This window comes from Schistocerca serialis, chromosome 6 (genome assembly GCF_023864345.2).
Source record: "Schistocerca serialis cubense isolate TAMUIC-IGC-003099 chromosome 6, iqSchSeri2.2, whole genome shotgun sequence".
NCBI classification, from domain to species: domain Eukaryota; kingdom Metazoa; phylum Arthropoda; class Insecta; order Orthoptera; family Acrididae; genus Schistocerca; species Schistocerca serialis.
Genome location: NC_064643.1, coordinates 328,032,401 through 328,046,591, shown reverse-complemented (window position 1 = coordinate 328,046,591; position 14,191 = coordinate 328,032,401). Strand labels below are relative to the sequence as shown.

The 14,191-nt window shown below is 40.8% G+C and overlaps 1 protein-coding gene across 4 annotated transcripts in view; it reads right to left on the bottom strand.

Moving 5' to 3' along the window:
* LOC126483988 (GATOR complex protein WDR59) overlaps nt 1-14,191 on the bottom strand; it is a 292,472-nt gene that overhangs the window by 154,725 nt on the left and 123,556 nt on the right. For all 4 annotated transcript variants that reach the window (XM_050107289.1, XM_050107291.1, XM_050107292.1 and 1 more), the window contains exons 12-13: nt 5,143-5,232; nt 458-608 (exon numbers count right to left, since the gene is read on the bottom strand). In XM_050107289.1, the coding sequence (XP_049963246.1) occupies nt 458-608; nt 5,143-5,232 (241 nt within the window). The remainder of the gene's footprint in view (nt 1-457; nt 609-5,142; nt 5,233-14,191) is intronic.

The following is a 14,191-nucleotide window of genomic DNA, read 5'->3' as shown; positions in this document are numbered from 1 at the left end:
GCTGGGAATAGCTAATTTGATAGTGGACGGAGGGGGTTGGAGGAAAAATTGTAGAGGGAAACTGACGCTTCAGTACAGTAAGTAGTTTCAACTGGATAGACGTTACAGCAGCCGCACAGAGATGAAGAGGTGCAGGGATTGAACTAGTATGGCAAGCTGCATGAAGTCTTAGGACTGTAAACAACAGCAGCAGTGTTTACAAAGTAACCCAACAATAAGACACAGTAGATCAAAATACCTTTGAGTACATGTGTAGTTATGACAGTACAAAATTTTGTTTGATCAAGAAATAGCTTTCAACAAACCTACACTTTGATGTGCTGTGCACTGTAGGAGCAGACGCAAGAGCATAAATAAATAAAATAAAAAATAATAAAATTAAGAAAATGCTTATTGACATATCTGAGACTGTGAGAGGCAGGGTAATCTATTTTAAGGAGCGTTTTCGAACACTTACCAACTCCACAAAATTTTCCCCCAGATGTCCGAGGAAATGGTATGTAAGCATCTTGAAAACTGCCAAATATATTTGATGACTCAAGAAAGGAGTTTGGCTGGGAAAGATGTCGGGAGTAAACTTTGTTTTCTGAATCCTCCCCAGACGTTATCTGAAATAAACCAGCATATTATATTAAATACATAATGATCTGAATCGAAAACTACATAAAAATTGTGGTAACATCACTAAATTGATAACCTGGATACTTGAAGATAATGTCCAACTTTTACGTGAGGATTAAACTCTATAAAGAGGTGAACTGCTAAACATCTAAGTGCATTCTCTATTGTAATATGGAATTACACCAATAGACTTAGGTCTAGTTAACTATCGCTTATGCTATTGAGCTGACCTCATTGCCGTGTTCCCCCTACATAATCTTCCACCCACCACTTCTTTTCTTAAGCAAATGTACTGTAATTTGACCAAATGGGTTAGATATGTTTGCTATGTATTGTCTTTGACCACTTTTATAAATAAAACTTTTATTTACAATTTTGATTTTGATCAATGAGGCCTGGAATAGATGTAAACCATTCAACATTGTAGTTCAATGTTAAACAAGTCAATATTATAAACACATCTTGTTTGAGATAAACATCCTGAAAGCAAGCACATTTTGATCTTTTGGCACTTGAAATTTTGTGAATGACGATTATAGATTCACACATTAATCGAAAGCGGTGGAAACCTTGAATTATTTTAAGAGTTTTATGCACACTAATTAAATGGAAGATTTTTGGGAGCCCAGATACGAGGCCAAGGCTATTGAGAATAGTGTCAACATTACCCACAAGGAAGTGGTGAAACACAAAATTGGCATATTATTTGTCAAATCAAAGACTAGAGTGAAGATTGCAGATAGCATACTTTTCAGCAGTCACTGCTCAATACTTCTGACGGTGGTTATTGTACAAGATGCGTTGGCATGAATATCCATACATAGATGACAACATTCTAGGTCTGTATTATAGAGGAGAGAGAAACAATGATAGTGGAAACATTATTATCAGGTAAAAAGGTTTTATGTGTGGTAATGTGTGGACAATAACCCTAAAAGCATCAAAAACAAAAACTGTATGTCACCTCCCTAATCTTCAAAACTGCATTAGGTACATACCAGAATCTAAACAGCATCCAAGACCAATTATATCAGTGAAAATGAATGGTGCTGTGACTAGCAGATACGTAGCAGATTCTGGACAAGAAGGAATCATGGCATTAGTACACCACAGTAATGGAGATTGTTTATTTTACAAAAAACTGTGCAGTGTCAATGAGAGCATGCAAACACCACGGTAACTAGAAACCAGTGTCAAGTGCTGAAATGATGGTCAGCTGCGCTACAATCAACTCAGAGAAGGGACGCAGCTGTCTGCTTTTGCCTACGCATGCTCTGATTGACGTCATCATCCCTTCTGGCACTATGAGTGTTACCTTGCTCACAGCACCAAGATCATATTTTACTTTGAAATTGCATGTAGCATACTGTGTAGGCACAGAGTATGAGGGATTTTTGAGGACCTATTATTGTAATGGCACAATAGCTGAATGGTCTAAAATGTAGAGTGGCAATTTGTTGAACCAGGTTCGATTCCCGTTGGTAAAGATACTTTTTTTTTTTTAATTTTTTTTTTTTTAATGCCTCACAATGATATACTATCAATTATAGAATTTAAATATATTTAAACAGTTCAATTGATATATTTAAAATTAATATATTCAATTTAGTTGTGATTACTAACATTTCAAGTCAAAAAGCTAAATGCTAGGCAGTGCTAAAAAAAAAAGTATACAATGCAATTTAGTACAAAAGTGTTTTCTGCACATAATCTGCAGATGATTTGCTAAAGAGCCCCCTTTCCAGTAGATGCCTGGAGGAGAAAGTGAGATTTAAAGAGTTAGGTAGATGTATTTCAAATGTAACTCTAAAAAAAGAGTGGCATGGTATGTGGCTCACTGATTTGGATAAGTAATGCTGAAAACTTCAAAATACTTACAAAATATTTTAATCAGCTTATTATTTGTCCAGACTCAATCCCTAAGCTTAAATACTCAAACACTCATGAAAATCTAGAAGAAGATTTACCCCCAACTACCAAAAGAACTGAACTTATTAAAAACTTATAAAGTCAGTGGAGAAGACTCTATTCCAGCATTCATTCCAGCAGAAGTATTGAAATGTTCTCGAACAAAAATGAGCTAAAATTAATCTTTGAGAAAATTTGGAAAACAGAAAAACTACCAGGAGATTGGAAGGTGGCCTTGATACATCTACTACATAAGAAAGGCTTATATTTTAAAGAAAAAGGCAGCCACTTTTATTTCAAATAAACATAAAAGAAAGTGGCAAAAGATAGGTTACAGAAAGACACACCTAGGTTTACAGCACTTGTTGACTTAAAGAAACCGTTTGACAATGTTGACTGGAATACTCGATTTCAAATCCTAAGGGTAGCAGGAGCAAAATATAGGGAGTGAAACAGTATTTACAACTTGTAAAGAAACCAGACAGCAGTTATAACAGTTCAAGGGCATTAAAGTAATGCACTGGTTGAGAAGGAAGTGAGACAGAGTTGTAGCCTATCCCAAATGTTACACTGAGCAAGCAGTAAAGGACACAAAAGAAAAATTCGGAGTAGGAAATATTAAAGTCCAGGGAGAAGATATAAAAACCTTGAGGTTTGCTGATGACATAATTCTGTCAGAGACAAGAAAGGACTTGGAAGAGCTGTTGAATGGAATGGACAGGGTCTTGAAATGAGGACATAAGATGAACATCAACAAAAGCAAAATGAGAATAATGGAAAGTAGTCAAATTAAATGAGATGGCACTGAGGGAATCAGATTAGGAAATGAGACATTTGAAGTAGTAAATGAGTTTTGCTACTTGGGCAGCAAAATAACTGATGACGGCTAAAGTAGAGGCGATATAAAATGTAGATTGGCAATGGCAAGACAAATATTTCTGAAGACGAAAAATTAGTTAACACAGAGTAAAGATTTAGTGTCAGGAAGTCTCTTCTGAAACAATTTGGATGGAGTGCAGTCACATGTGGAAGTGAAATACAGATGAGAAACAGTTTCAACAAGGAGGGAACAAAGGCTTTTGAAATGTGGTGCTACAGAAGAATGCTGAAGATTAGATGGGTAGATCATGTAACTAATGCGGAGGTACTGAATATAATTGGGGAGAAAGCAAATTTGTTGCCCAACCTGACTAGAAGACGGGATCAGTTGGTACAACACATTCTGTGACATCAAGGGACCACAAATTTAGTACTGGAGGGAAGGTTGTGGGATAAAAATGGTCGCCTGAGAATAAGAGATGAATACAGTAAGCAGATTCAGAAGGATGTATGTTGTAGCTACTCAGAGACGAAGAGTCTTGCACAAGATAGAGTAACATGGAGAGCTGCACCAAACCAGTGTCCAGACTGAAGACTATGACAACAACAACTATTTCGTTTCCTACATAACTTTTAGAAATCAGTCTTTTTGTGTGCTAGAGGGACCTACAGATGCACCACTCTAATAAGATTTTAACACATTGCTGTGCTTGTTGATGTAGGGTTTGTGAATGGTTCTTATATTGGGGACTTTTCCCATGTATCATCAACATTTCAAGCATTAATTGATGTATTAAGCTTATGTCTTCATAGCGCTTATTTTTGTGATTCCACAAACAAGGTTGCTCATTATACACTGCATGAACTGTACAATTAGTAATAACTGAAAAGCATCAGTTTGCTTTTGTTCTACAGTATTAATTTTTATCGATTTTTATAATTTAGTGTTAATTTTTACAATTTTTTACTGTAGAACAAAAGAAAAACTGGGGCTTCTCATTTATTATAATGTTGCTTTACCTAGAACCGACAGAAGATTCCGTTAACATGTACAATTAGTGCTAACAATCGCTTTTCAGTCATATTTTGGCACTGCAAAACATGCACACAACAAAATTACCAATACCAAAATGAGAATACAATAATTTTTGACAATATAACATAATTGGATAGCTAAAAAGTCTAATCACCAAGTGACGGCAGGAGAACACACATATAAAAAAAAGTATTACGTATGCAAGCTTTCGGACCCAATGACTCCTTCTTCTAGCAGAGGGGTTGAAGGGGAAGGAAGATGGGTGAAGGAAAAGGGATAGAAAGGTTTAGGAAAAGGGGCAGAGTTTGGAAAAGTCACCCACAGCCCCAGGTCAGGAGAAGCTTACTGGATGGCATGAGACGGAAAGATTTTTCTTGCCTTTTTTATTCATGTGTTCTTCTGCAGCACTTGGTGAGTAGATTTTTATCTATCCAATTACAGAATACAAAAACTGTACTTTGCAATTCAGATGCGAGGTAGCAGTCGAACTACACTAATTGGTGGTGGAAGACAGAAAGTGACATTGCAAAGTTAAAGCGACTTTTAGTGGCACGACTAATAGTGGTATTATTCAAGTGACACCGCAGGAATCTGGGTGTCCATGTGCGAGTTCAGTGATGTCACTCGAGTGGCAAGTTACTTTAGTTGCAAATGTAGATACTACCTTTATGCCAAAAATTTGTGCTAGGGGACCAGAGGGATGGGGGAAAAACACATTCTGTTTAGAAATGTAGTATTAGTTTTAATGTTCCTCGTACCTGATCTATTGTTGTCACAAGCTGCCGAAGGCATGGTTCAAGGCATGATTTATTCTTTCTGACTCTCTGCTGAGCCGTCTGTTTCATAGCCTGTTAATATAAAGCAAAAACCCAATGTAAGTATCTTCACAAATAATAGCACAATCAGTTATAACAATAAGAAAATGTTATTAAGAATATATTTATAGTGAAGCTGAGAATTGGAAGAAAAGAAAAACAGCAAGACATCAAAATTGAAATAACGATCTCTAGAAAAATCTACTAAACTAATGAGTATGAATAATGATGATTATGTTGCATTGCTAATTGGTTCAAATGATGGAAACACACAAGGTGCGAACAGAAATGGAGAGAAAAACTATAACTAGCTAATTTACACAAAGGTATGCATTTTGAATATTCAACATTGTTACGATTTAGCATATCTGTCATGTGCAATCAGTGAAATCCACACTATAAACAAGCATGTCATACAAATATGTGCTCAATTCAATAATGGAGTTGTTGTCCAAGCTCCTACTTTAGAGGGTAACATCTTCACATGGATTCTCAAAGCTAATGCATTCCCACATAGAAAGCTTCACAGTGTAGGCAGGTCAGTTGGTAAATCATGTGGGTGCTTTCACACGTGGCTCTGCCTTTGATCGTGTACACCTTCCGGGTTGCAGGACTGGAGTAGGTGGTGGTGGGAGGGTGCATAGGACAGGTTTTACACCAGGGGCGGGTACAAGGGTAGGAGCCAGAGGGTAGGGAAGGTGGTTTGGGGATTTCATAGGGATGAACTAAGAGGTTACGAAGGTTAGGTGGACGGCGGAAAGACACTCTTGGTGGAGTGGGGAGGATTTCATGAAGGATGGATCTCATTTCAGGGCAGGATTTGAGGAAGTCGTATCCCTGCTGGAGACCCACATTCAGAATCTGGTCCAGTCCCGGAAAGTATCCTGTCACAAGTGGGGCACTTTTGTGGTTCTTCTGTGGGAGGTTCTGGGTTTGAGAGGATGAGGAAGTGGCTCTGGTTATTTGCTTCTGTACCAGGTCGGGAGGGTAGTTGCGGGATGCGAAAGCTGTTGTCAGGTTGTTGGTGTAATGGTTCAGGGATTCCGGACTGGAGCAGATTCATTTGTCACGAAGACCTAGGCTGTAGGGAAGGGACCGTTTGATGTGGAATGGGTGGCAGCTGTCGTAATGGAGGTACTGTTGCTTGTTGGTGGGTTTGATGTGGACGGACGTGTGAAGCAGGCGATTGGACAGGTGGAGGTCAACGTCAAGGAAAGTGGCATGGGATTTGGAGTAGGACCAGGTGAATCTGATGGAACCAAAGGAGTTGAGGTTGGAGAGGAAATTCTGGAGTTCTTCTTCACTGTGGGTCCAGATCATGAAGATATCATCAATAAATCTGTACCAAACTTTGGGTTGACAGGCCTGGGTAACCAAGAAGGCTTCCTCTAAGCGGCCCATAAATAGGTTGGCGTACGAGGGGGCCATCCTGGTACCCATGGCTGTTCCCTTTAGTTGTTGGTATGTCTGGCCTTCGAAAGTGAAGAAGTTGTGGGTCAGGATGAAGCTGGCTAAGGTAATGAGGAAAGAGGTTTTAGGTAGGGTGGCAGGTGATCGGCGTGAAAGGAAGTGCTCCGTCGCAGCGAGGCCCTGGACGTGCGGAATATTTGTGTATAGGGAAGTGGCATCAATGGTTACAAGGATGGTTTCTGGGGGTAACAGATTGGGTAAGGATTCCAGGCGTTCGAGAAAGTGGTTGGTGTCTTTGATGAAGGATGGGAGACTGCAGTAATTATATGACATTAGTGACTGCTGTGTTATGGCACAGCCATGAGAACCGAGTCCTATTACCTCTCAACATAAGTTTCCGTCGCTGACCTCAGTACCTACAATGTAACAGTTGGTAGGTTGTCTAATGACTGGCTCGTAGAGTAAACTTTACAGTGTGATGCCTCTTACCAGTTAGTGCCTTTCAATGGTGAAAGGTTTTACAACTCCCCTGATGTTTCTACTTCACTATAAAAATTCTACCGATGGACGTGGGGACGTGTAATAGGATGAGGGGAGATAAATACAGTCTTCTGAAACTCTTCTGTATTTTGAAAATACTATCTTTGTTGATTGTGTTTCCTCAAAAAATGATTCCAAACTCATTAGTGGATGGAAATATGCAGAATAAACTAGTTGATTCATATTTAAATACATACATAACAGTACTACATTTACATACATACTCTGCAAGACACCATCCAGTGCCTGGTGGAAGGTAGCCTGTACCACTATTATACCCTTTCCTGTTCCACTCGCAAATGAAGCACCGAAAGTGACTATCTTTATGCCTCTTGTTTTTTGGCCTTTATTTTCAAATAATGTTTCATGAAGAGAATATCCTCATCCCTTCATGGATTCTCATCCAATTTCATGAAGCATATCTGTAATGCATGCATACTGACAAACTACTGGTAACAAATCTACAAGTATGCCTCTGAATTGCTTCAATTTCTTCCTTTAATCTGACCTTTTGGGGACCCAAGCACTTGAGCAGTACTTGAGAATGGGTCGCATAAGTGTTATATGCAGTCTCTCTTACAGATGAGGTATACTTTTCTAGGATTCTTCCAATAAACTGAAATCGATTATTCACCACCCCTACTACCAAACTTACACAGGGTGTATACATGGACAAAGAAAAAAAATTTCTGGATTTATCCCAGATTTCCCAGTTAAAAATACACGTTCTCCTGGGTGAAAATACACTTTTTCCATGTTAAGTGACAGTATACTCTTCCTTGGCACTATAAAACTCATCAATCCTTTGAATGTTTATGGTTTTATATACCGAGGTAGAATTTCCCGACACTTTAGAAAACTAAGCTCCCGGGAGGGGGGGCATGTACATTGCATATTTTTGTATTACAAAGGTATAAATTTGAATTCCACCAAACACATCATGTCACTTTCCGAAGCACTGAAATCGAGATTGCGATGCGCTTTTGTTTGTAAGCCAGTCATAGCTCATGTCATAGCTCACGTCACTTGATCTCGCCTGCTGATGACAGCATAGGACACGTGATGTTGTCAGCCAGTAGCAAGATCACTCTTAAGTAGTGCGAACACACAAATAAGAAAAGTTCATGGTTTAAATTAAGATAAAATTTTTAATAACGACATAAATGTCTGATGTGGGCTCAAAATTCTTCTAAATGGTCATCCTCAAAGAGTTGATTTTTAAATGGAGTCAAACGCTTTGTGATTTAAGAAATTCATCATACACAGTTCATCTTGTGCAAAAGGAAATTTGTTCTGAATGTAACACTTTTCAAACCACCATTCACAATATTTTCCCATGACCTGTTAGAAATAGGTTCATTTCAGCAGTTGCAAGAGAGCGTCAGGTAACAGGCGTCACTGCGCTTGCGCAGCTACGATGATGCAGGAAGCCCATACGTTTGTATGTGTAAAACATTAAAAGATCTTACATTATGTCATAAAAGAAACAAGACATCAGAGGATACTTCAAGAGCATTGGAACTTCGTGAACCACACTAAAGTGCATAATTCGGCTAACAATGCACATTAGTATGTCCATATTCGGATGTAAATTTTCTTGGAGTACCAGTGCTGTATTATCTCATGTTTGGTTGTTTATTATTGTATAATGCCATACATGCACTTGAAATGCAGTGAACAGTTGAAACCAGCCAAGAGTGTGTGAAATTAAACACTTTGTTTCAAATAAATTGACTGCCTCAGCAGAAAAGATTAATAAAAGTCAAATCTCTTTAGAAAACCAACAAAATTAACTTCATTGTTCTGCGAGGCAATTAATGCTTGACTGTCAGAAAAGTGGAAATTAAATCTGAAACTAATAACATATTTTAGCCTTCCATTACTAAGCGAACATATTTTAATTCATTTGATAGCTCCCGGCCACAAAAATCCGTTTCATCATCATTTAACATGAGAGCAATAAACGAAGAACCACAACTCGGACTGCTCTGTGCATCAGCTCCAGATTTACTGTATTTCCGAACTGGAGCAATATTAGGTAGTGGCGCCCAGCCACATTTCTGTAACCAGAGCGGGAGAAGGCACTACTCGTACGCGACTAAACTGCGCATGCGCTAGAGCCCACCTGCAACTGCTCAAACAGCTCTAATTTAAACAGTTGTCACGTCACGCTCATCGGAGGCAATTTGTTGTTATGAAGCATTGCATAGTCTTCCTAAGCCTATGACACACTGCTGTTGGCAGAGGCTTGTATGAGCACTGTGTTTTGTTGTTGTATACGGCGCATTTCCTTTGCAACTTAAGTTTAATTTCATTTCTTTTTCTCTCGTTCATGTTTTGTTGCTGCAGTATTACTCTGCAGTAGCAGGATACAGTAATATCCTCTGTTAGAGTAATGATTCTTACCAGTCAAAATCACAAAAATTTAACTGAAAACCAAAACAATGAAAAATTCCCAGAATTCTAAACAATTCCCAGGTTTTTCCCGGTTTTCTCCCAGATGAAAAAATTCACAGGTTTTTCCTGGCTCTCCCAGCTGTCCCGGGTCATATACACCATGTTACACGATCATTTCATTTCATAGTGTTTTGCAATCTCATGTTTAGATACGTAATAGACATTACTGGGTCAAGAAGCACATGATTAATACTGTATTCAAACATCACAAGATTTACTTTTTCTATTCCTTTGCATTAACTTATGATTTCCTCCATTTAGAACAAGCTGCCATTCATCACACAAAATAAATATATACGTCATCTTTGTTTTTTTATATATATATATATATATAAAAAAAACAAAGATGAGGTGACTTACCGAACAAAAGCGCTGGCAGGTCGATAGACACACAAACAAACACAAACATACACCCAAAATTCAAGCTTTCGCAACAAACTGTTGCCTCATCAGGAAAGAGGGAAGGAGAGGGGAAGACGAAAGGAAGTGGGTTTTAAGGGAGAGGTTAAGGAGTCATTCCAATCCCGGGAGCGGAAAGACTTACCTTAGGGGGAAAAAAGGACAGGTATACACTCGCACACACACACATATCCATCCACACATACAGACACAAGCAGACATATATATAAAAAATATATAAAAAAAAAAACACTGAATGCTCCTACAGTCACTCAATGAAATTTTCCCGCACACTACAGTATCATCACTAAAGAGATGCAGGTTGCTGCTCAACCTATCTGTCAGAACATTTATGGATACAGAGAGCAAGGGTGGTTCTACCACACTTTCCCACTGCCTCACTGATCCTAGATAGAGGGTTTTTCCACTAAGGTTGTGGTCTCTCTAGCCCCAAAAATTCAACATTTTACTCTTCTTGTATTTCACTGCTTCAGTAGAATATTTTTATAGTTTATGAAATTCTATGGGAAGTAATGAACACATTCGAACACCAGTCACTATATGGCACTGGCCGGCTAACAAAAGGCTAAGTTCAAAACTTAGCTTCATCAGACCAACCGACGATTACAAACACCAAACCTTAGCCCAAAGTGGAGATGTGTTAAACCTCATAACACCATCATTGTATGGAACCAAGCGAAGAACTAGTCCCTTGTCATCCTGAAAGCCGAGAAGGCTGGAAACCCCAAAAGAGGCAAGAAACGGGAACAAGATTTTCCAAACAAAACCTCATAAAATGGGAGTATACAGTACCATTTAACCCATGAAATTGTGGTGATTTTCAAAAAATCAACACATGTACTTCTGTCCCCTTTGAGCAAATCTAGTACACCCTTCACGGCCTCATGTCAGCAACTCTTCAAACAACTGATGTTGCTTGTCTATGAGTGAAACTAAGCTTTACTTCTGGATAAGTTGGAACATTATGGGATTTGGGGAAAAGCTCAACAAGTGTTCACTTCATATCTGGAATGTAGGAAGCAGAAGATTCTCCTCCAGTGTCACCAAACAGAGAGGAGTTTTGAATCTGACTGAGGTCATGTAAAGTATGGGGTTCCAAAGTTTTCTGCTCTGCGTCTGTTGTTTTCCTTGATATATGTCAATGATGTGCTACTAGATGTGACAGACGGCTTTTTTTTTTTTTCTCTTTGTAGATAACATCAATGTTATTGTGAAAGATATGGAACATAATACAAATGATGCAGTCACCAGGTAGTGGCTTTCAGAGAACATATTGATGTCTAACTCCAACAAAATTTAATGGATACAGTTTCTGACATGAAACTTTAGTAAAGAAGGAACTTTGTTGTATGGTGATTAGTCAGTTAGTGAAGAAGAGCATTTTAAATTCTTAAGGCTTTCTTGGAAGTAGCATGTTCAACGTCGTGTGCAGAAAATGCATACTATCTTCCTTGTAAGAATGATCTCCAGTGTCCCTACCACTCAAAGGCAAAATGTTCTTTACCTGCTTATTTTCAGTCTATTATCTCTTATGGTGTTATGTTCTGGGGCAGCTCCGTGCAATAACTAAGAATATTCTTAGACCAAAAAAAGGCAGGCACATGGATCTGTGGTACCAGTTCAGTTCACAAACTTTGTGTCATACTGCATAGCTGTTAGCAGAGAGAAGCTCAATAATTGGGACAAATTCCAGGCAGAACTGAAGAAAACATTTGGCAGCAGTCAGCTTAGCAGAAGAACAACTACAACTGAAGAAAAATGTACTACATTGTGGGGAAACAACACAGTCCTACATATACACTCCTGGAAATTGAAATAAGAACACCGTGAATTCATTGTCCCAGGAAGGGGAAACTTTATTGACACATTCCTGGGGTCAGATACATCACATGATCACACTGACAGAACCACAGGCACACAGACACAGGCAACAGAGCATGCACAATGTCGGCACTAGTACAGTGTAGATCCACCTTTCGCAGCAATGCAGGCTGCTATTCTCCCATGGAGACGATCATAGAGATGCTGGATGTAGTCCTGTGGAACGGCTTGCCATTCCATTTCCACCTGGCGCCTCAGTTGGACCAGCGTTCGTGCTGGACGTGCAGACCGCGTGAGACGACGCTTCATCCAGTCCCAAACATGCTCAATGGGGGACAGATCCGGAGATCTTGCTGGCCTGGGTAGTTGACTTACACTTTCTAGAGCACGTTGGGTGGCACGGGATACATGCGGACGTGCATTGTCCTGTTGGAACAGCAAGTTCCCTTGCCGGTCTAGGAATGGTAGAACGATGGGTTCGATGACGGTTTGGATGTACCGTGCACTATTCAGTGTCCCCTCGACGATCACCAGTCGTGTACGGCCAGTGTAGGAGATCGCTCCCCACACCATGATGCCGGGTGTTGGCCCTGTGTGCCTCGGTCGTATGCAGTCCTGATTGTGGCGCTCACCTGCACGGCGCCAAACGCGCATACGACCATCATTGGCACCAAGGCAGAAGCGACTCTCGTCGCTGAAGACGACGCGTCTCCATTCGTCCCTCCATTCACGCCTGTCGCGTCACCACCGGAGGCGAGCTGCACGATGTTGGGGCGTGAGCGGAAGACGGCCTAACGGTGTGCGGGACCGTAGCCCAACTGCATGGAGACGGTTGCGAATGGTCCTCGCCGATACCCCAGGAGCAACAGTGTCCCTAATTTGCTGGGAAGTGGCGGTGCGGTCCCCTACGGCACTGCGTAGGATCCTACGATCTTGGCGTGCATCCGTGCGTCGCTGCGGTCCGGTCCCAGGTCGACGGGCACGTGCACCTTCCGCCGACCACTGGCGACAACATCGATGTACTGTGGAGACCTCACGCCCCACGTGTTGAGCAATTCGGCGGTACGTCCACCCGGCCTCCCGCATGCCCACTATACACCCTCGCTCAAAGTCCGTCAACTGCACATACGGTTCACGTCCACGCTGTCGCGGCATGCTACCAATGTTAAAGACTGCGATGGAGCTCCGTATGCCACGGCAAACTGGCTGACACTGACGGCGGCGATGCACAAATGCTGCGCAGCTAGCGCCATTCGACGGCCAACACCGTGGTTCCTGGTGTGTCCGCTGTGCTGTGCGTGTGATCATTGCTTGTACAGCCCTCTCGCAGTGTCCGGAGCAAGTATGGTGGGTCTGACACACCGGTGTCAATGTGTTCTTTTTTCCATTTCCAGGAGTGTAGAATGTTTTGGCCTTATGCCACATTGTGTGATGTGAGGTCCCATACTCCGAGGAGTGTAGGGGACGATTTGGGAGACCTGCACTGCCGTACTAGGCAAGGGCCTAGCAGAGGTGGTTACCATTGCCTTCCTCTGACTGCAATGCCATATTATGAATGTGAATATACAAGAAGCTGATAAAATCTCATACTTGATGAGTAGGGTCACAAAAGACATGTACCAAGCTCTTCTGGTAAAGGATGTCACAACAACTGAGGAATTATTCAAGTGGTGCCAGCATATCAAGGAAATTCAACAGATAAGAGTCAGACAGAAGTAGTATGACCAGCTCCCAAATATTGCCCGTATGGCTGCTGTGGAAGATTTGAGGAGCTCACCTCACTCGTATGTCAGGTAGGGAGGTAAGAGATACAGATTTGATAGCAAAAAGAACTGCTGGATCAGTAGGCAAGAGATAGCAGCCATGAATGTAAACTCCTTACATCAGGAAGCAAAGCAGAATGCTGAAGAAGAGGCATGTCGTTCTTTAGCATAAATCTCTGTCACCAGTTGAACGTGCCAGGAAGAATGGACTTGGCCAACTCAGACTTATGCCACAACCATCCAATACAGCGAGACATTAACCAATGCAGGTACATCTACTTCCCCCTTGAAGCAAAATGACCCACAGAGGACGATGGACCACAGTATTTCCATTAAAGACACCCTGGAAATGTTGTAAGTCATTGCAGACAAAGAAAGTGCATTTTCAATTACTACTATGCTGTCACGTGTCAACCACCACAACAGTTCTATTCACACCATCCAACTGCAGATGATTACAGTTGACCTGTGGGATGAAGCCCATCACCACAACCTGAACGAGTGTGCTCCATGCCATAGCCATTCCCTCATCACTGTACAGACATAACAGTCACTGGCCTAGCCACTAAATTGAAAAAAAG